This window comes from Trachinotus anak, unplaced genomic scaffold (assembly GCF_046630095.1).
Source record: "Trachinotus anak isolate AG129_WGS33_773 ecotype Australia unplaced genomic scaffold, CSIRO_AGI_Tana_v1 ptg000013l, whole genome shotgun sequence".
Classification (NCBI taxonomy): Eukaryota; Metazoa; Chordata; class Actinopteri; order Carangiformes; family Carangidae; genus Trachinotus; species Trachinotus anak.
In genome coordinates this window covers 30,767,467-30,788,174 of record NW_027273864.1, presented here as the reverse complement: position 1 = coordinate 30,788,174, position 20,708 = coordinate 30,767,467, and the positions used below count along the sequence as shown (strand labels likewise).

The window sequence follows — 20,708 nt, the reverse complement described above, 5'->3', positions numbered from 1 at the left end:
ACATAAGCTTTTGGCAAAAAGTGAAATTATTCTTCAAGTCTAACAATATTAACAGGTAGTAGAACATCGATATGAAAATGAACATGCCTGTCCTCCACTTGCCTTTTGATTGTCAAAATTATAAATATACATATAAATATAATCATACCAATGACAAACAGGTTCTCAGCCTCTCTTCTGATTGGCTGACTATTTTCTGAGTGATCCAATAAAACTACAGCAGATTTCAGGTAAACACACAGAAACCAAATCCTGTAAGGTTGGATGGTGGGTCCAGGTGGGCGGGGCTCGGGGCATGGCTGCGAGCAGTGACTGCTTTGTTGTGACATCACAAAGTTCCAGAAGTCCTGACGGCTGGTTTTAAGGCTCAGTTTCTGAATACAGGCTGTGTGCATTTCTCTGTGGACTGAGGCTTTGATACTTTCACAGTATTAATATAGAACCTAGACCTGCTTTATAATCACAAACACATGGACATCTACCTTTAGACTGTGTGGAGCTTTAATACAACTTTAATTTTTGAGAAATGTTCCCGCCACAGAGGATTCATTTGCTTTGACAGTTATTTATAGATTTGTGACAGATTTTTGTCTTTCATTCATTTGTGAGTGTGTCAGTGTGTGTTGCTGTGTATTTCAGTGTGTCCTCATGCACATTGCATGTTGACCATCTGGGAACACTATGCTAATTAACTAGATGATAGATGGATATGAAAACCTGTTGTTTCCCCTTTAAATCTAACCCTTATTAACTCATGTCGCTGACAACCCCAAAGTTTTCCTTGAACACGGCTCCACATATTAACATCTGACTGACACACTAACACTGCTGCCCACCGAGCACCTGATTTAGCCTTCCTCCCGCCCCTCTGCAGACTCCTAGCATATGTGTGTTGGCTTGCAGTCATTTCGACCCACCGTGTCTCTTGAATTTGCCTTGACGCCACACTGACAGGAAGCTCGTTTAACATGTGTCATTAAAGCGCCTCATGCACAAGTTTTTGTACATATGCAGCTGTTTACATGCCAGCCTGTGGCTGTATGTCGGTGTGTAGGTGCCGGATTGTAGGCATATGCACATTAGAGAGAAAGTGTGTGTGTTCATGCAGTAGGTGAGGTATTTTTCACCCGACTCAGCCTTTAGGGAAAGTATTCTATCATAACACACTATTCATATGTATAGGTATGATAAACTGTAGGCATCATATCATTGTTGAAGTGTGTGTCTGTGTGTGTGTGTGTGTGTGTGTGTGTGAGTGTGTTGTGGCCAATACAACCAGCAGTGACCCATGATAAGCTATGAAATGTTTGTGTGTATTTTCTTCATATAAGTCCTTGATAAACTACAGTCATGTGTTCATGCAGCAGAGACCATTCATACAAAAGCCAAGATAAGCTCCAGCCATCAAGCAAGAGTAGGAGTGTGTGTGTGTGTGTGTGTGTGTGTGTGTGTGTGTGTGTGTGTGTGTGTGTGTGTGAGAGAGAGAGAGAGAGAGACCAGGTGTGTGTTTATGCCTAAAGTAGAATCCAGATGTTATATGAATGTAGTTGGTTTGCTTTTGGTTTATGCCAGTGATGAGTGGTCGTTGTAATAATGACAGGAGCAAAGGGAAAAGTGTGGTGACATAGTTTGTAGAGCAAGAAAGTTGTCAAAAACACATTACTATTTTAATAAATATAAATGTGTTATTTCAACTTTTTCCAGGTCTCACTTCAGTGAGTTGAACTTTGACCTCCACACCAGCTGCTGTCCCATCGTGCTCCTCACAAAAAGATTCACCGCTTCTCATTTGAAATGAAGCTTTTTTGCTTTCTGTGTGTTTCAAACCTAAAAAAATCTTAAGTTGAAGCCAATCAGGCAGCAGTTAGAGAAGCACATTGCTCTGACCAAGTGCCAACCCACCATGACATCACCCATTTGTTTGCGAACCGCCGTTTTGAAGCCTCGAGTTTGCAATTTGGCCGCCGCCATCTTGATTTTTTGAAACCAGAAGAAACCATATTTGGAGAAGAGGGTGGAGCTGAGGAGGAGTGAGGGGTGGAGCTGACCTAAGAGCGGAGGTCACTATGCCCGCCCACCTAAACTGTCGACCTGACAACGGCATCAATCTTTCGCCTCCGCAGCGCTGCTGAATCCGAAGTTATTTTCCATAAGTTGAGGTAAACTTTATTACGAAGTGTTACAGTACTTTTAATAGTTAATAGTTAAAAGGGAATGCTCTTGATTGACAAGCCAAAATGTGTCAATCATACGTTAGCCACGCCCCAATGCATACCCTACTTCATCGTCTATTTTAAATTAAATGGGACTATAATTTTAAAAATGAACATCAAGTTGTATTGAAGAAGACGTGAAACTAGCGATTGAGACCATAAACTCGTTATGAAAACGTTTCCTGGAGTCATAAACCAAGTGAGAAGTAGGGTCATTTTCTCATAGGCTTCCATACAATCGGACTTCTTTTTGCAGCCAGTGGAGTCGCCCCCTGGTGGTCAGTAGATAGAATGCAGGTTTAAGGCTCTTCCACATTGGCTTCATTTTCCCGGAGCCGGCGTCGACGTCCATTTTTATATACAGTCTATGGCTTTGACTGAAAACCTGGACTCACTAATGAAGCATCAGGTTGACACTGAAGATGAACTGTTCTCCAGCACATTCAGTTTGCCTCTTTAAGGGGTTTTTAAGACGACTGAAAGCATTTTCTTGAGTGCACATGTTGCCGATTTGACGTCTTACAACATTTTGTGTTCACTTGTGGCAACAGTGTGACAGCTCATATTTTACAGAGGAGATTTCCTGCTGAAAAGTTTCTGCCGTTTGAGCTGAAGTCATTTGTATTCATCCTCCTCATCAGTTACAGGACTGCAGGACGAAGGAGTCACTGACACTGTTTTAACACTACACACACACACACACACACTCATATACTGTACATAAACACACTCCTTAAATGAAACACATAAGCACAAACACGTTATTGTTATAATCTCTCACACAGTGACAATACGTCACCACCTCTCTCACCCATAACTTCTCTTTCTCTCTGACACACATTCACACACTCACACACACACACACACACACACACAGTGTGGTGCTGGAGTGTTTTTTCTACACTGTATTAATATTTATGACCAGTTTTAACAGCTGTGGCTTTTACAGCCGAGCTCTCAGCGCTGCACACTTTATTAATATCATAAGGACAATGTCAGCAGAGCCCTTAAAGAGGGTTATGGGTGTGACACAGTGTGTGTGCCTGTGTGTGTCTGTCTGCATAGGAAGGGTTTTTGAAAGAAGCGGAGAGTTAGGTGTATATAGTAGTGTGTTGTGTGTGCACACGTGTGTTAGGTAGTGTGTAGTGAGGAGATGTGTGTATGTATAAAGGCTGTTGAAATTAAACAGCAGTGTGAGTGTGTGAAGAATACGCTTGTGTAAGCCTTCGCTCTCGCTCTTCCTCCCTTAGCTTCTGTTCCTCCACTCAGATAGATAGATAGATAGATAGATGCAGTCTGCAGCAGTACTTTGTGTGAGGTCTTCTGCACCAGGGAACAGAAATATTGATCCTTCTCAGTCCTGGTTGACTTTCCCCTTTCATTGAAACTCAGTCCACTGCATTGTGAGTGTGTGTCTAGCTCTGTGTGCGTGTGTGCGTGTGCGTGTGTGTTGTGCATTCTTAGAAATCATGAGATCCCAATCTCTGGCCTCTTACCAGATGAAGGGTGCATGCCATGGGGAAATGTTGCCAGCAAACCATTACAGAGATACCACAGGGAGTCCAGTGACACACACACGTGCACACACATACACACACACTGTATGTGTGAATGAGATATCTGTGGGAGGCAGAGGTATAGATCTGTAGCTGTGCTATCAAGTAAAGGAGGATGCGAGAGACCTCTTCTATTCTAATTTAATGTAATCATTCACTATTTTGTTTCTATGCTTGTATCATTTTATTCTGTTGTTTTCTACTTTTGTATCAGTTACTTTTTCATGCCTTTGCAAATTTAGATTACAAATACATCCATAATAATACTAATAATAATGATATGTGCTGTATTTTCTGTGAATGAGTCCTTTAAACCTCAAAACAACAACACACTCTTCATTGAAGAATCCCTCCTGCCCCCATTTGTTCCTCTACCAACTTCCATCTTCTGTCATTTGCTGTTTTCTATCGTTCATCCCATATGTGTCTGTCCACCGGCCTGGTGGTGATGGAGGCATCAGATGTGCACCTTTCTCTTTATTTAGCTTTGATTTTTCCAACAGACTGAGCAGAAGCTTCCATGTATAGTTGGAAAACCTGCAGGTTAAACAGAAGTCCAGGGAGACTGATGAGAACATAGACAATGGAATACCCATTTGTCTCCATTGCTCCACTGCACCATGCTAACATATTAGCATATGCTATGCTGAGTAAAAGTAGTGGGACGCTAACATTGTCTCTGCTCTGAAGCCAAATGGTTTTAATCTGAATCTTTTTTTAATAAAATCTTGTGGTTTATTGCAGGAGACAGAAAATCTGACATAAATTCAGGATGTGTGCTGTGATATAAGAACTGATATTACAACTCTGTTTACTGTCCACCACCCTGCACCTCAGATGGAAAACTTCTGTGCAGCTTCATTTACACTTACACAAACAATGAAATACATCCAAAAACAAAACTTCCTGTTTTTTCAGTAAATTACATTTTAATTCAGCAAATTTTGAATTGACAGATACACTGTGTAATAAAAACAAGTAGCAGTGATTTATTGTGCTGTTAAAGTAATACAGGTAATTATACCACTAAGTATTGTTATAAATATGAATATTATGACTCAGCATAGAGTATGATAAAGTGTTAGTAAGGAGCAGAAGATTGAATGATGGATGAATATGTCTGTGTTTTCATCTCTTAAAAGTTAATGAGCGGGCCGCTCTCTTATGAAACAAAGGGTCATTTTTTGGGTGAGTGAAGTGATCATTTCACACACCATGTAGCTCGTTATTGCCTCTAATTTACTTGATTGACTACTGACCACTTCACAGCTGAATTACAGTTAAATATTGTCAGAGGATCCATAGATGGTCTTAATACAAGCCTCTTCTTGTAAAGATAAAGTAGATTAAATGTAGACAAACCTATTAACACCCAAAAACCTCAGATTGACAGGCAGCAACTGAGCGTCTGTGAAAGCCTCATGACACAAATCAGTTTTCATACGAGGACACGTTTAAAGACAAGCAGACATGCTGTAGATGGACAGGTTGTGAAAAAAAAAATTAGGTTGAAATGCCAACGAATCAAAAAAACATTTTTCATTCAAATGATGAACTAATCCAATGTGTTTGTCCTTCTTCTGGGTTTTGCTCTGTTGTCATCATCGGCCTCACCTCACCATGCTTCAGAAGACATGCTTATTCCTACTCTTATTACCTGTAAGTAGTGATTTCACATTAGGAGTAACTCCTTTCTCTGCAAATTCATTTTTTTTATTTTATTTTTTTTATTAAAATGTTGTCTTGTTTTCTTGCATCCTATCACATTCAACCCCAATGCTGAGTCAGAGGATGGACTAAATTTGAATCTCAATTTAAGACCATCCTGAAAAACCCCAAACATTTCACCTGTTTGTTTCACCAGCCCACTAGATATTTAAACTGCATGATAGACAGTCTGTGATTTTCACTTGACAGATAAACACAGCAACCTGCAGGCACAATATGCCATGTGACAGGTGGAACTAAAAGAACTAAACTCTAAAAGGATAGAAATTCAGACTTAGTTTGCCAATGAAAAGCAAGAACAGAGGAGTGGTTGTGAAACCAGATACATTTTCAGCAGCTTGTTCATTATAAAAAGTATATTTAGTATTCAAAAGGTCCCATATTTTACTCTTCACCTGTGTTTTATTTGTGTTGATATCCATAAGAAGATATATTTGTGGTTTTAAGAACAGAAGCCATCTCAGTGTAGTTTACATCTCCAGATTTCAGGTAAACACAGAGAAACCAGATCCTGTAAGGTTTGGTGGTGGGTCCAGGTGGGTGGACTGAGGCTTTGTTACCTTCACAGTATTAATACAGAACCTAGACCTGCTTTATAATCACAAACACATGGACATCTACCTTTAGTTTAGTGTTAAAACATGTGCATTTCACTTCTCTGTGTGGATTATTCAACTGTTAGCTTTGCTCTGGAGGCTTTGAGCAGGTGGTTCGGCCTGCAGGCCTTGTGGTAACAATATGTCTTTTATTCAAAAAGCAGGAAGCTCGGCCTCACTTTCATCATCATCCTGCCTCACATTCACAAAGTTACACACACATATTATCTCTGACAGAGCACAAATACTTTCTTCAAGGGCAACGACGCGATGGACCTGATTGTAAGTTCTGCTGCTCTGAACTTACCAGTCTAGAAGAAACATTTGAGTTCAGCATCAAAATTTATTCTTTTACTCACCAAGAGCTGTCTCCAGAGGTGGAAAGAAACCCCCTTGTTTTGCTTATATTTCTATCACTTCTTTTCCTCTAGTGAAGTTAGCATGTTAACCAGCTAGCCCTGGCACGATTGGACTGGCTCATCACTTTCCAATACGAGTCACTGTAGCTTCCAGTCTGCCCTGAAGAAGTAGGGCTGTTCAGAGGACGTAGTACAACCTTTTGTATTATAAATGCAAAAGACTGTTGTTACTTGCCAAGAGCTTAAGTTTTGGCTTAAGCTCTTGGCAAGACTGGTAAGTAAATAGTGGCTAATGCTAACAGTGACTATGTAACAATAGCAAAGCTTACAAACAGCTTTTTTTTTTTTTGGAAACTTGCAAAACAATGCATGTAGTAAATTGGCCGGCTGGAGGTTCACAGGGCAGGGATTTACCATCTCACTGCAGCAAAAAGGACACTTCAGGTCATTTGCATTGTTTGCATGGTCCATCTCTTAAAGTGTCTCACCCTCAAAGGTCAGTGTAATGCCCCTCTCTCTATCTTCTTCCACCAAGTGGCCATTCCCTGCTTATAATTCTAATGAGGAGCTATTACAGCTGTCTGTTCTCAGGCTACATGTACACACACACTCCCCATTACATGCAGCTCTGAGCTCACCTACAAACCCCTGCAGAGAATTTCTGAAAATCCCTGCCTCTCCAGCTGTCTTCAAAGCATCTGAAAATTTCATCCAGATCTGCAGCAGAGTCCTAACTGAGCGGAACAGTCATCACATGCACTTCTTCTTAGAACAGCCACCCCGCGGCTGTTTGACCCCACCAGAAAGGACTTCTTTACACTCAGAAACTGACACAATTAGAAAGATGGCGGCCATTTCTTTTTTTCCTTTTTTTTTTACTGCTTTTCCGCACTCGCTGCAGTTTTCAATTTGATTTAGTTGGAAAAAAAATAAATAAATGAAAACGCACTGCTGACACTGAGAGAGAGAGAGAGAGAGAGAGAGAGAGAGAGAGAAAATAACACTGACACACAGACAGCAGCACTAACCCATAAAAAAAGATATAGTTGTGAAAACACCAAACTCACACACCACACAAAGAATGATCAAATTCAGACATTTGGACGCAAAGACTTGATTTGTAAAAACCTGTATTTACATGTAAAATTATAATTTGAAACATCTCATCATCAGCAGAGTCGCCTGATATCACTGGGAAGCAGATTTTCCAACTGTTTTAGGTGTAAGTAGATTCCTGGTGATCAGATTTAAAGAAAAAGATGATTCATTTTGCTTTCAAATGTCAGCGTCAGTATCATCCTCAAAAGTCCAGCATCTTTTGGGTTCTGGTTCCTAATATCAACAGAAATACTGGAAACACTTGGCAGCTATAAGTCAAAACAACAGCTGCACACACACACATACACACACACGCACTCTCATGTATGTACACACACACACACACACACACACACACACACACACACACACACACAGTTTTAGCCCAAGGATGTTTACTGTTGAGAGAGATGAGATGAGAGAGGGATTTCTCTCTCTCTCTCTCTCTCTCTTCCCAACCTCTTTCTTTCTTTTCACCTCTCTGTATCCCTCAATCTCTCGCTCCCTCACTGGGTCTGGCTCTAAATCCTGTGATACGCAGATGAAAGTTTGTTTGGGCTTCGCCTGCAGCCTCCTCTGAAGCTGCTGCTGTCATCCTGGAGTGACCGACTGCCTGTCTGACTGCAGCACCAGCTGGGGATGACTCGAGGATATTTGAGCTATCTGGCTGCCGACCGACTGGCTGAAGCCAGTCAACACAGGAGTTCTGTCAATCCCTCGACAAGTGAAACAAATGTCGTCCCCCTTGTTTGATTGGACGCCTTAAGGTTGGCCCTGTTGACTTGCCAGGCTTCTGCTAGAATAATTGCAATTCCCTGAACATGCATCACTTTCTAGGAAAGAACGTTACTGGTAGGTTGTCCAAGACTGTTGCATTATGGCACATTTTGCAATGTCAACGATAAACCCCCTTAAATTTCCCATAAAGACACTATAAAGTGCAATGCTGTTGTCCCAAACCCCCCCTAAGTGGGCCCCTGATCATGTGTGTCCACCAATAGTCTGCATGTGAGGCGTTCAGTGGACATTGGTCAATTTTTACATCTTCTAATTATGTGCATGTGAGGTGTTTAGGAGACATTTCTAAATTGTAGCATCAGCCAATAGTATAGTAGTAATGGGGTGGGGAGGCAGGGTGTGTTGTTTCTCTGATGAGCTTTGATGGGCTTCTTTGCCTGCCCCCCCAAGTCTAGGGTTACCACAGAAGACAGCATTTTCCACTGCTACCAGTTTATTCATTGCTAGCAGTAAATGAAAACAAGTGGAAATGGCCACAACACAGTTTAGCTTTTTCAGAAAAACCTGAGCTGCGCATCAATGTCAGAGTTTGAGAACATGAATTTAAAAAAGTTGTGATACAGGAAGTTCTTATATGCATCACCTCACCTGTAGCAGCTGATTGGTGCATTCAAAAATTTTGCAGGACTTATTCCAAGAATCACAGCTCAGTCAAACCAGAAAACTCTTATTATCTTATTACCACCAAATGATGACAAATCTAAGTGATTTTACTTTCCTTGAAAACAACAATATATGAAAGGCTCACCTAACAGTTAGTGACTGTGCCATAAGCCTAGGTGTAAAAAATATTGTGTAGAAAGTAAAAAACTGTTCAAAAGGTTAAACAACAAATCCACAGATATTAAAGAATAACAATAGTGGTTACAATAACTCTTACCCAGCTAATCAACATTTCTAAGAATACATAATTTTATAAGGATGTAACCTGCTGGTGGAAATGAATGAAAACACAAATGTGCATCCTCTAAATTTTAGAAAAACTGAAAGATGAACTTCAGTCATGAATTTCACTGAGTGAACCTCCAGCATTTAGAAAATGAACCCCTCACGTACCCATGACACTTAATATTCAAAATGAGCAACAATTAAAAAACAGTTTTTTTTGCTCAAGAGTTCACCAGAAGTACAGCCTGCTTCGCCTCACCCCATTTCTTTCTCATCTTGTGTGTCTCAGTAATAACGCCTCCTTTCAAACCCATCAGGGGAAGTGCTCAGCTCACCCAAACACACACACACACACACACACACACACACACACACACACACAGAGAAAAAAAAACACATCTCCATCCACGCATTGCTCATTATCGACACATCAAACGGCCTGCAATTAACGTCGCCGGGGGGCACAAAGTAGTCCATGATTCTCGCCACAGTCGGCACCCGGCAGGGTAACCTCAGCGCTTAATGAACTGCCGCCGTGACATTCATTAAAGGAGGATTATGTCGTGCTCATTGCCACTCACAATATGCAAGGAATTTGTCATTTAAACGAGTCCATTAGTGGGATGAATGTGTGACAGGTGGAGGTGTAAAGAAAAGGGGGGGGGGGGCTCTCACTTCTTGCAAGTCACAAGTTTCTGTCTGTTGCTTTCCCTTCTTCTCCTTTAACATTAAACCTGCTTCTCTCCTTTTGTTACCTCCTCCATCCTCTGCCCCCCCCTGCACTCTCTCCTCTGCAGTCTTCTCGTTCTTCATTCTCTCTCCATCTCTTCATCTCTGCCATTTGGCTTTCTTTTCTTTGCTCACCCCACCCCACCCCACGCTCCTGCCCACTCTCTGCCACCGTGCAGTCAGATAGCTGGGAATAGGCCACTCGAAGCTCCAATCACACAGGAGGTTTTGTGGCTCTGCTGCCTGTAAATTGGTGTGGAGTAGAGTAAGGTTGAACCTGGGGCTGATTGAAGGAAATGATTATGGGAGAAACTTTGCTAGGCCTTTCCTCCTTTTTCCATCTCCCATCTCTTTCTTCCTCTCTCTAATCTTCATCTCACTCTCTCGTGTTTTTTTCTCCTCACATCTGAGTTCATTCTTGAACTGTTTCATTTGTTTTCCTGCTTTGCTCTTTTGTTAACTTTCTCATCCTCTGCTCCATCTCTGCCTTTATAATCATTCCTCTGTCTCTTGGCTAAATTTGTTAAGCACTCAAGGGCAACCGCACATCATCAGATCAGATACACGCACACACACACACACACACACACACACACACACACACACACTGATATATAATGATGATATATAACATCTCTGCACATCTTTCTCAGTCACACACACATATTAGTGCCAGTTTTGTGCGAGCCAATGTAATGATAGGAATGAAAAGACATGTACACACAAGAACACACACACACACACACACACACACACACACACACACACACACCACACTAACACATGCACAGGTGCATGAATGCAGACATAAGCACCAACCAAGGGAATTCATGTTCATATCTGATGGTTCTGCAGCACATCATTGACATCCAACGCCAACGTTCAGTCCTGGTGCAGGAAGCAAAAAGAAAGGTGCAGGTTGGGGAGGAGGATACGTGTTGAACTTTAATGCAGGAGACTGGAGATCAAATCCTATCTCAAACTAACGAAGGTTTTTCTTTGATTTTACATCTGAAATTTACCTTTTAGGATCAACACTTACACTTGGCCTAAATACTTTATGTGTTTATCAGTTTTTGCTTTGAATCTTTTTTTTTTACTGAAGGAATTTTCTGAGGTGTCAACATTGTTTAGTGTAAACTGATTTACACCAAAATTAGCATCTATGAGCAGGTTTTTAAACACGTGTGAACCCGCTCAAAATGGTGATTACAACCTTTAACACTTTCACCTGAGGTTGTCTTTCTGTTCAAACTGAAGACACACGCACAACTGCAGGGAGCAACATCATCACACACAGTGTTGGAGCCTCCACATGAGATGCTTCAATCATTATGTGTTTTTGAAACTTATTTCAGGGCTGCACTTCACTCTGTCATCAACAGCAACAGTTGATTTTTTTCTGTGAGTTCAGCATCAACTCTCTATCTAACACTCCAATCACGTCTTTTCTGCTATCACACTAACCAGCTAATCCACTGCCCGCTCCTGGCAAGAAACCATGTTATCATGCAGCAAAGAAAACTTACAAATAGCATCTTTAATTGGTTAAAATACTTTCTGCAAAAAATCACAAATGTGTGTTTCAAGTTCTAAAGTACAGGTGAAAACTTTTTCTAAAGAGCCGTGAATCCTGCAGGAGCTTCAACAGTATTTATTGTGTTTAAGCAGCTGTGTTTCTGCAGCAGACGCCACTTTCAGAACTATTCTGCAACTTCTTCATCTGATCACTCTGTCATTCCCTTCACTCTATCGCAAGACACCGTGCTGGTCTGACTCAGCCTCTGAGTGGTTCATGAAAGCTTTTAGATTTGTTGACAGAAACTTGATTAGTCATTGCAGGGAAGATGTGAGTGATGCTCTGGAGGGAAGTTGTACGTGTGCTCTTCTAATTTGCATCGTGGAGTGACTGGCCCGGATGGTGCGGTTCTTCAGAGACACATGTGAACGGGCGTATGAGGCGGTGTCGTGATAGGTTACCGAGAAACGCACCCACTCACTGGCCAATGTGTGCCAACCAGCCAGATACACCAGCCACGTGTTCTCTCTCACACACACACACACACACACAGGCCAAAACACTGAACGTCCAGCACATGCAGTACTTTAACAGCCTTGAAGGAGATCAAGTGCTGGCTCACAGAAACAAATACACACATACACATCCCTGCACTATAGCTGATGACTGCACACACACACACACACACACACACACACAGACAGGCTCACACAGACACACACAGCCCATTGTAAGCCATTCGTGACTAGATGTTCAACACTTTCAGTAAGTTGAAGAAGGTGGATTCTGGAGGACGTGTGAGGTGTTTTTTTATTGATTTATTTATTTTTATATGACTCAGCTGGAGATAGATCTGCTGTAAAAATAATGTATTATTGATACACACATTAGTGATTGTATCTGTTGTTCATTTGTAAAGCACAGCAGACACTGATGTGAACAAACACGTGTTGTTCTCGTCTGACAGCTTGTGGGCAGTTCACCAGTGTTTCGCTGCTACAGCAGAAGCTTTAGAAAAGACTAATCTTGTTCTGTTGAGAGATTAAAGTTAAACAACTAAAACAGCCTTTTGAGATGTTTATTCCTCATTATTTTTTTATTATTTGTATAGATGCAGTGGCAGTTTTGGTTTAGAGACAGGGCGTATTCAGGCAAACAGGAAAAGGATTCACGTGAAACTTGAAGCAACTTGGGTAAAGATGTGAAGAGCAAATTAACATGATTTTTACATGAATCATTTCAAATGCATTGTCTCAAAGCCTTAATTACCCTTCTTTATCTCTCAGCAACCACTGTAATGTCAGATCAAGGTCACATGTAAAACCTGATCGTTTTGTGTTGGGTCACATTTATAGTCCATTAAATTAATCTGCTCTTTACATGTAGTAATCACTTTTTCTAGCCATATATGACCTTTAGGTCCAGCCTCATTTCCCCAAATCTCTACAGCTGTGGTGGTGAGTGCACAGATAGCATGATCCACAGAGTGACAATGGAAACATTAGTGGAAAATATGCAAGGTTAAAAAGTACCACACAGCACATCCTGTATAGAGAAAGATGCTGGTCAGGTACATAAGGGCAGACATGTATGACAACAATGATTTATTGCATTCATAATAAGCTTCATGTATCAATGGCATTAAGAATAAGACATGTTCCATGAAACATTGTAGAAACAAAGTAAATGCAACATGGTCATGAAGTATTTCCTGCCCTAACAAGTTGATGAGGACTGTCTGAATGCTTTGCTGTAAAGCATGTAAAGAATAGAGCAGGTTTGTTAGATCAGGTTTTAGCTGAATCTAAAGGAGCCTTAAAAATGTCGTAAGTCTCATGGGATTGTTATGACAGGTGCAGTCTGGAAATTTGGGCACAGTTTTCTAGTCTAGGTGATGCCCTCTCATCTGGTCTCCTCTGAGACAAGTTTGTTTAAGTGGCACAGCAGCATCTGACTTTATTTCATTATGTCAACAGCAGCAGCGCTTCCAACATCCAGTGAACAACTGAGTCATATTCACAGTAAAACGAGATGCGCTAATTATCACTTCCAGTATGTTCAGGTTTTCTGCTTCTGGAGATGAAACAGTAAAAATCTGCTTCAGGGTGCTTCTTCTGCCGGCCTGATGTCGGCTTGTAACAGCTCGCTGTCACTTCTGCCATCTGGCGTCTCAGTGGACCTAAAAGTGAAGGTAAAACTCAGAGTAGCCACATGCACAATGGCCAGCAGATGGGATACTGTGACATGTGAAGGAAACAAATCACAGGGCTCCACCAACATTATCATCAGCAGTCACACGACAACAACTACATTTAGTACAAGCCCCACGTTACTGAAGAACTGAATGTCAGCCTCTCCCCACTGAATCACATCATCTGTCCCATCTTTGCTTTAATTGCTCTGCAGAAAAATGTTTGACTGTAAACTCTTCAAGAAACAGTTTGTTCAGTGTGTTCACAGTGTGAGTGCAGTTTTACTGAGGGATGAAGGCTGATGCTCAATACCTGATAGAAATGTTAAGGCCTTTATACTTGATCTGATCAGATTTTTTAAAAGGTCCCATATTTTACTCTTCTCCCGTGTTAAGTGTTGATCTCCATCAGAAGATATATCTGTGGTTTTAAGAGCCAAAAACCATCTCAGTGTAGTTTTACATCTCCTCTCTCAGGCTTCTCTCTGGAGCTCTAGTAGACAGTGATTCTTGTTCCTTATAGAAAATATTAATACATAATGAAAAATTAATAATTGAACAGCAATAATAATAAAAAAAAAACTCATTGTCATAAATGCCCACCACCATTTGCTTATAGCAGCAATAGACAGCTGTGTGTAAGTCAGTAAATGGTTAAATACAAACTATTTTGAACCTTTGGATTCTGCAATGCATAAAACCCAATGTTCATCCTCATGTGTTTGAGTCACTGCACGTTTTAAATAAAACACATCCTCCTCTGCTGTTCCCACCATCATTCAGCTCCCACAGTAGTTTTTAGTTTTGTGATGCTTGTTTGTGTGTCTGTGATGTGAATGTGGATTTACACGTGTATGTGTGTCTCTATGTGTAAATACGCCTGTATGTGTGTGTGTGTCTGTGCTTTAATGCCACCACAGGAAGTTAGCCAAGAAGCAGAAGGAGACGGCCAGCAGCTCCACTCAGCAGAGGGAGATGGGTCCGGTCACCACGGCTGATAAGAGCACCACTAAAGTCAGCACCCTGCACAAAGACGACCCCTTCTCCACCTCCAACCAGGACCTCAACGGATTCAGTAAGTCCAAATCCTCTGTGGTCCGAGCATCAATGTGCTCCCTCAATCTACCACCTGCAGCTGGCACCATCTCTAAGGTCCAATCTAATCTCTGAGTGCCTAACAACCAGGGCAACATACAGCAAATGTTACTGTTTTCTTCACATATGAAACTTTCTCTTGCCCTTGTCTGTGCTGGAAAATAGACGTCTACTATGTGTCTGCACCATTAATCATTTTGTCAGATTAATTTATTCAAATTGTGGACATTTCATCTTATAATAAAACTCTCCAAATGTTCCCCTTTTGCCGTTATCAGCAGTGTGTTGTGCTGCTTCACCAGCCTCCATCTTACTTATTGCTGGTGTAATCATTTTCAGCTCTGCTCCTGAATTCTGTACCGACTCTGTGGTGCCTCACACACACGTATGCACGTTGCATTGTGTGTTTCACATATGCATCTGTGTGTCACCCTGCACTGCATGTGCATGGCCATGCGGGTGCATACTCCCATCTCTGTGAAACTGTGTGTGTGTGTCCGGGGTAATTAGACGGGGCCTCTCAGAAGGGCATTTTTCTCTTGAAAATGTCAGCTTGGCCTTTTGGGAGTGCTTGGCCGTTGAAAGCCAGGGGTGCTGGATAGGGACTAAGTAGCGAGCTAATGCAGGCTGTAATTGCCTGCACTCTTCCTCTAACTGTCCTCGCTGCAATGCTGAGGCGCGATAATGTTTTTGCATTGGATACACTTAGCACAGACCACTTTTATCTCGACCTTGGATGTTCATTAAAGCTGTGATATTTAAAACTCTGACATTTTCTTTCTTACAAATAGACTTGACCATTTATTGGGGAATTTGCAACATACAGAAAATGAGCTTACTCTCTTCTTGACCTTGGACGTTAGATAAACCTTCAGTATTTGAGACATTGACTGTTTCCTAATTACATTTAGCTGAGTTTGTGAATAAAGGGTTTTGGGTTGCATGATTTAGAAAAGAAGGTCACTTTCCTCTGGGCACAATTTTTATTTTTTTTTCTTAGAGGCAAAGTTTACGAGACCTTGCCTGTGGCCAAATATAGAGAGTTGGCATTTTTCTTTACCTAGACCTCGGTCATATGTGAAATAAAGTTGGGATTTTTAAGTCAGTTTTTGATAGATGTGGAAAAAGTGTCTTAGTCTTCAAATTTTTCCCAATGCGCCATATGATCCAAAGGAATATTATTATCTCTTCATGCAGATTCTAAAGCAGAGGTGCACAGTCGCCTAGGAGAGGCAATTGATTAGGGCCCCAAGAGGGGAAAAGGGGCCCCTTATGGCCCCTCATATCAGCACATTTTACAAAGACAACTATCAACCCCTTTAAACCTCCCATGAAGACACTATACAGTGCACTGCTGTTGCCCCAAACCCCCCTAAGTGGGGCCCCAATGATGTGTGCTGCTATACTCATAGTCTGCATGTGAGGCGTTTAGGGTACATTTGGAAATTGTAAAGAAAAAAAAACATGATTCAGCCACTTTGCTTTGTCACTTTCTACACCTTCATTAGTTTCTCTTTCTTTGTCTATAGTTGGTTGTATCGCACACTACCACACACAGATACACACACACACACACACACACACACACACACAGATATACACACGGTCACCAATCCAGGCTCAGTCCTAATGAGACAGAGAAAAACGCTGACACAAGGTGGGGGACCCAATAATATTTGTGCGGACGGCCCCCCTCGCAGGGCAAATAACCTTTTGTGTTATTGCATTCTCACCCCGTCACCAGCTGTCTTCACAGGACATTGCTGTCAAAGCAGATTTCTTTGCGTATGCAGCTACACTCCTCACTGTATTAAAGTTGAGCTTCCTTTTGCGGCGCATTAGCATACAGTGCTGGTGTGCATGAGACGAGAGGGATTTTATCACAGGAGGAGAAAACACTGTTGTGTTTGGGGGTGTTAGGAGAAGGGAGAGATGAGAGAGAGGAGGAGGACGACGAGGAGGAAAGAGGACAATGAAGTGAGGTGAAGATAAACTTAAGTTATCTGCTGCAGGGAAAAAGGGCTATTGTTCCAGAAAACAGTGGAACAAACAGAATATGAATAAGAATTATTACAGGACGGGTGCTACACGGATCATTTTCACATCAGTGAGTTTTCATTTTTATGACATTAGTAAAATTACAAACACTGCACATCTGGATCAGCCTTTAGATTTTAAACTTCATATGACAGGAAACAGTAAAGGTTGTTTCATGGTAGAAATGTTTTATAGAGCTAAAGAGAAATAAAAACATATTTCAATGACTGTGTCTCATAGATAACAATTGTCGTACTCACAAAAACACATGAATTTTCCCGTCACTTTAACGTGAAGGAGAAAAATGGCTAATTTCACTTTAGCTTCAGCTGCTGTTATTACAAGAGGGAGACGGTGTAAGTGGCTCCACAGGCCCCTCAGGAATGCAAACAGTTACACTTCGGACTGGACTGTGGGCGTTTTAAAGCATCTCGCAAGGATGCATCTCCCATCATGCTCGCTGGTTCACAGCTGGTTGTGATATCAGGTAGAAATCTGATTGGCCCTTGGAACTACCTGACAAATTTGGGGGGGGGGGGTATATAATGTCATCTGTTCAGTTAGTATGAAGGGAGGAGGAGGAGGAGTTTCCACCAGCTGAGACCACCAGGACTCTGACACACACACAAACACTAACATGCATGAGTACTAATTAAACTATATTTTAGGTGAGCACACACACACACACACACACACACACACACACACACACACACACACACAGACACACACACACGCACAGCAGCCAGCAGCAGGTTGATGTGTGATATCTGCTGTGGATTATTGAACAGGCTTAGCCAGCATATAATATGTCACAGTCAGTCTCACAGCAATCTTCCTAGTTTTTATCTGATTGTGTGCGTGTGTGTGTGTGTGTGTGTGTGTGTGTGTGTGTCTGTGTATGTGTGTGTGTGTGTGTGTGTTTGTGTGCTTTTGTCTATCTTACATATCAATTATTTATATACCCCTAGCAGTCTGTGTGTGTGTGTGTGTGTGTATGTGTGTGTGTGAGAGAGAGGGTGTGTATCTGCAGAGAAGCAGTAGCCATCATTCACTGTGTAAGAAAGCAGGTCCTGATGGTGAATCACATTTATAAGCAGTGATGTATCTGCTCAGCTCTGCTTTCACATACAGAAGAGTAAGAGCAGAGCTGAGCAGATTCATTGTTCTGTTGACCTTGTTCCCATGGCGGCTATCTTGAACTGGCAATCTGATCCACCGCTGTGACGGGTTTGGGAATCGCACGAAAGTTAAAGCTTAAAAAATAACAACAACAAAAAAAAAAAAATACAAGGTGAACTGAGTTTTCCTGCTCTGATTCCCTTCACATCGGCACTGAACACAAATATATGTCATTTCAACAAATAAACGCTGGTGTCATCTGTGATAGTTAGTTATTTGCTCTCTTGCTGCCTCGAGCTGATTTAAGGAGCGACAGATAAATGACCTGCATATGGTTGGGTGACAAATTAAAGGAATAACTGGAGTAAATAAAGGGAATAAAATATCCAATGCAAATGTTTCTACACAGGGGTGGAGCTTTATCCAGGTCTTTTCCATATGTCGACCTGAAGGAAAAGGTGGAGATCCCACCCCCATGCCCAAGATAAATCCTCTGCAAAAACCTTCGTGACTTTCTGTTACATGGAATTGGAAAAGTCGTCATATACATTTCAGCACCAGATCTCAGGCCAAGTGGCATCTGTGGGAGATTTGGACTCAACCACTCATCATCATCATCAACATCATCAAAACATGAAATGACGGGATATGTTTTTGGAAGAATGGCGCTCCGTCCTGACTCATCAGGAGTGAATCTGTTGCGGAGGCTCAGTAACTTGTAGAAAGAGACTCTTTGCTTGTTTTCATCAGCAAAAACAGTTGATTTCATCCTGGTCCTGTTTGTTTTCTCTCTGTTCTCCTCCACTTTGTTCTCACTGTCATTCAGTCGTGTGAGTTGACCATTGATGAGAGTTTGTCAGATCTGAGTGCTCATTGAGACGGAGTCACAGTTCAATACTGGGAGCGCTGATGGTGCCATTAGTGTTACTGGATTGTTCTTGGTGCGGTTGAATATGGAGTATTGATCTGCCTTTGTGTATGTTTTCATTGTGAATTGTGTCCTGTGATGATTGATTGTTGTGTTTTTAGATGAGGTCACTGACCTGTCATCTTTCTCTCCTCTATCCCAACTCCTCCTCTTCTTTTCCCTCCCCACATCCTCCCTTCTCATCTTTCCTCTCCTCTCACCCTCTTCCTCCACTACCTTCCTATCCTGTCCCACACTTCCTTGTCACCTCACCTCTCCCTCTCCTCATCGCATTGTCTCTTCCTATATTTTCACATCCTCTCTTCTTTTCCTTCGTGTCTCCTCATTCTCCTCTTGCTGCCTCCTCCCCCAGCCTCCCCCTCCAGCTGCTCCTTCTCTGTGCAGGGAAGCAAGACACTGCAGAGCAAATCCCTGCTGAATTCCTACTACTCAGGTACACACTTCAGCACTCTCTCACACACACAATCATTGCAGATGCAGATTGCTCTAGAAGCTGTGGAGTTGCCTGCAGCTGTAATTGCAGCTGGACAAATTATCTATAGAAACTGAGAAGCTGTTTTTGTTTCAAGTAGCTCAGGTGATTTTTGCATATTTTCAACATAGTGTTTCAAACATCTCACTGCTGAAAGGAAATGGACTGCAGCTCCTTCTTCCAGCTCTCAGATGGCAGTAACTGTTCAGTTGTTTTGCAGATTTTTTTACAGAAAAAAACAACAGCTGAATCCACTTTTTTTCTCTATTTCTAATTGCTGCTCATGTTTCTTGACACAAGAGACAGATTTAAGGTCATTTCTCTGTGGACTGAGGCTTTGATACTTTCACAGTATTAATATAGAACCTAGACCTGCTTTATAATCACAAACACATGGACATCTGCCTTTAGACCGGATGGGACATTTAACAAAATCAAATCAAATTAATTTCATTTTGTATCTCTATGTCACATATCAAAAAATACACTTAATAGTGTTGATTAAATTCCTAAATTCCACTGTTTCTGACTGATTGACTCTGTGTGCAGTGTCCAAAGAGCCAGTTCCAGCCACAACCTCCATCGGTGAGTAAAACTGTTTCATATCCTAACAGATCATCTGTTGTATAATTTTGTTTGTGTGTTTATTTCTCTCAGTCTTCAAGTGTCATAATTGTGTTACAGTCTAACGCAGCTCTTATCTGTGTGTGTGTGTGTGTGTGTGTGTGTGTGTGTGTGTGTGTGTGTGTGTATGTGTGTGTGCGTGCGTGTGTGTTGACGTTCATGAGAAGCCAAAATGTGAAAATCAAGGCAGAGTTTCCACACACATTCATGTAATGTCAGAAACACACACAGAGGGCAATGTAGTTCATGTGCAAATACACACACACACATGCACAACCACACACACACACACACACACACACACACCCACACACATGCACACACGCACACACAGTTTAAATGGATAGAATGAAATGTCAAAACCATTTTCCAGTTCCTTCTTTCTGTCTTTCTCTCTTCGTCTCTCCTCCCTCTCTCCCTCCCTTCTGTTGGCCAGATTGACCAGTTCTTTGCCAAGAATATTGGCTCTGGCCTGTGCCAAAGTGTGACATGTGTGAGTGTGTGTGTGTGTGTGTGTGTGTGTGTGTGTGTGGAGGAAGTCTTAGCATGAATAGACACACGAATGCACATTTACACACACATACACACACACACACACACGGGCATGACATTTGTCTGCCAGTCTTTCCTTTACGAGAGTGTCTCTGTTTTATGTGATAATACCCATCATGCAGCTGCTCGCTCCTCATCTTCCTGCCACACCTCCTCCCATCCATCCTCACCTCTTCCTCCTTTCTTTTCTCTTCTCTATTCTT

The 20,708-nt window shown here is 41.7% G+C and overlaps 1 protein-coding gene across 4 annotated transcripts in view; it reads left to right on the top strand.

The window, feature by feature from the left end:
* The window catches only part of ptprt (protein tyrosine phosphatase receptor type T), a 317,399-nt gene that overhangs the window by 224,874 nt on the left and 71,817 nt on the right, over window positions 1-20,708 (top strand). For 2 of the 4 annotated variants that reach the window (XM_071493994.1, XM_071493992.1), the window contains 3 exons: window positions 14,596-14,750; window positions 19,210-19,290; window positions 19,879-19,914. In XM_071493994.1, the coding sequence (XP_071350095.1) occupies window positions 14,596-14,750; window positions 19,210-19,290; window positions 19,879-19,914 (272 nt within the window). Of the gene's footprint in view, window positions 1-5,398; window positions 5,429-14,595; window positions 14,751-19,209; window positions 19,291-19,878; window positions 19,915-20,708 lie in introns of all 4 variants that reach the window. The other 2 variants (XM_071493993.1, XM_071493995.1) reach the window with 2 other exon arrangements.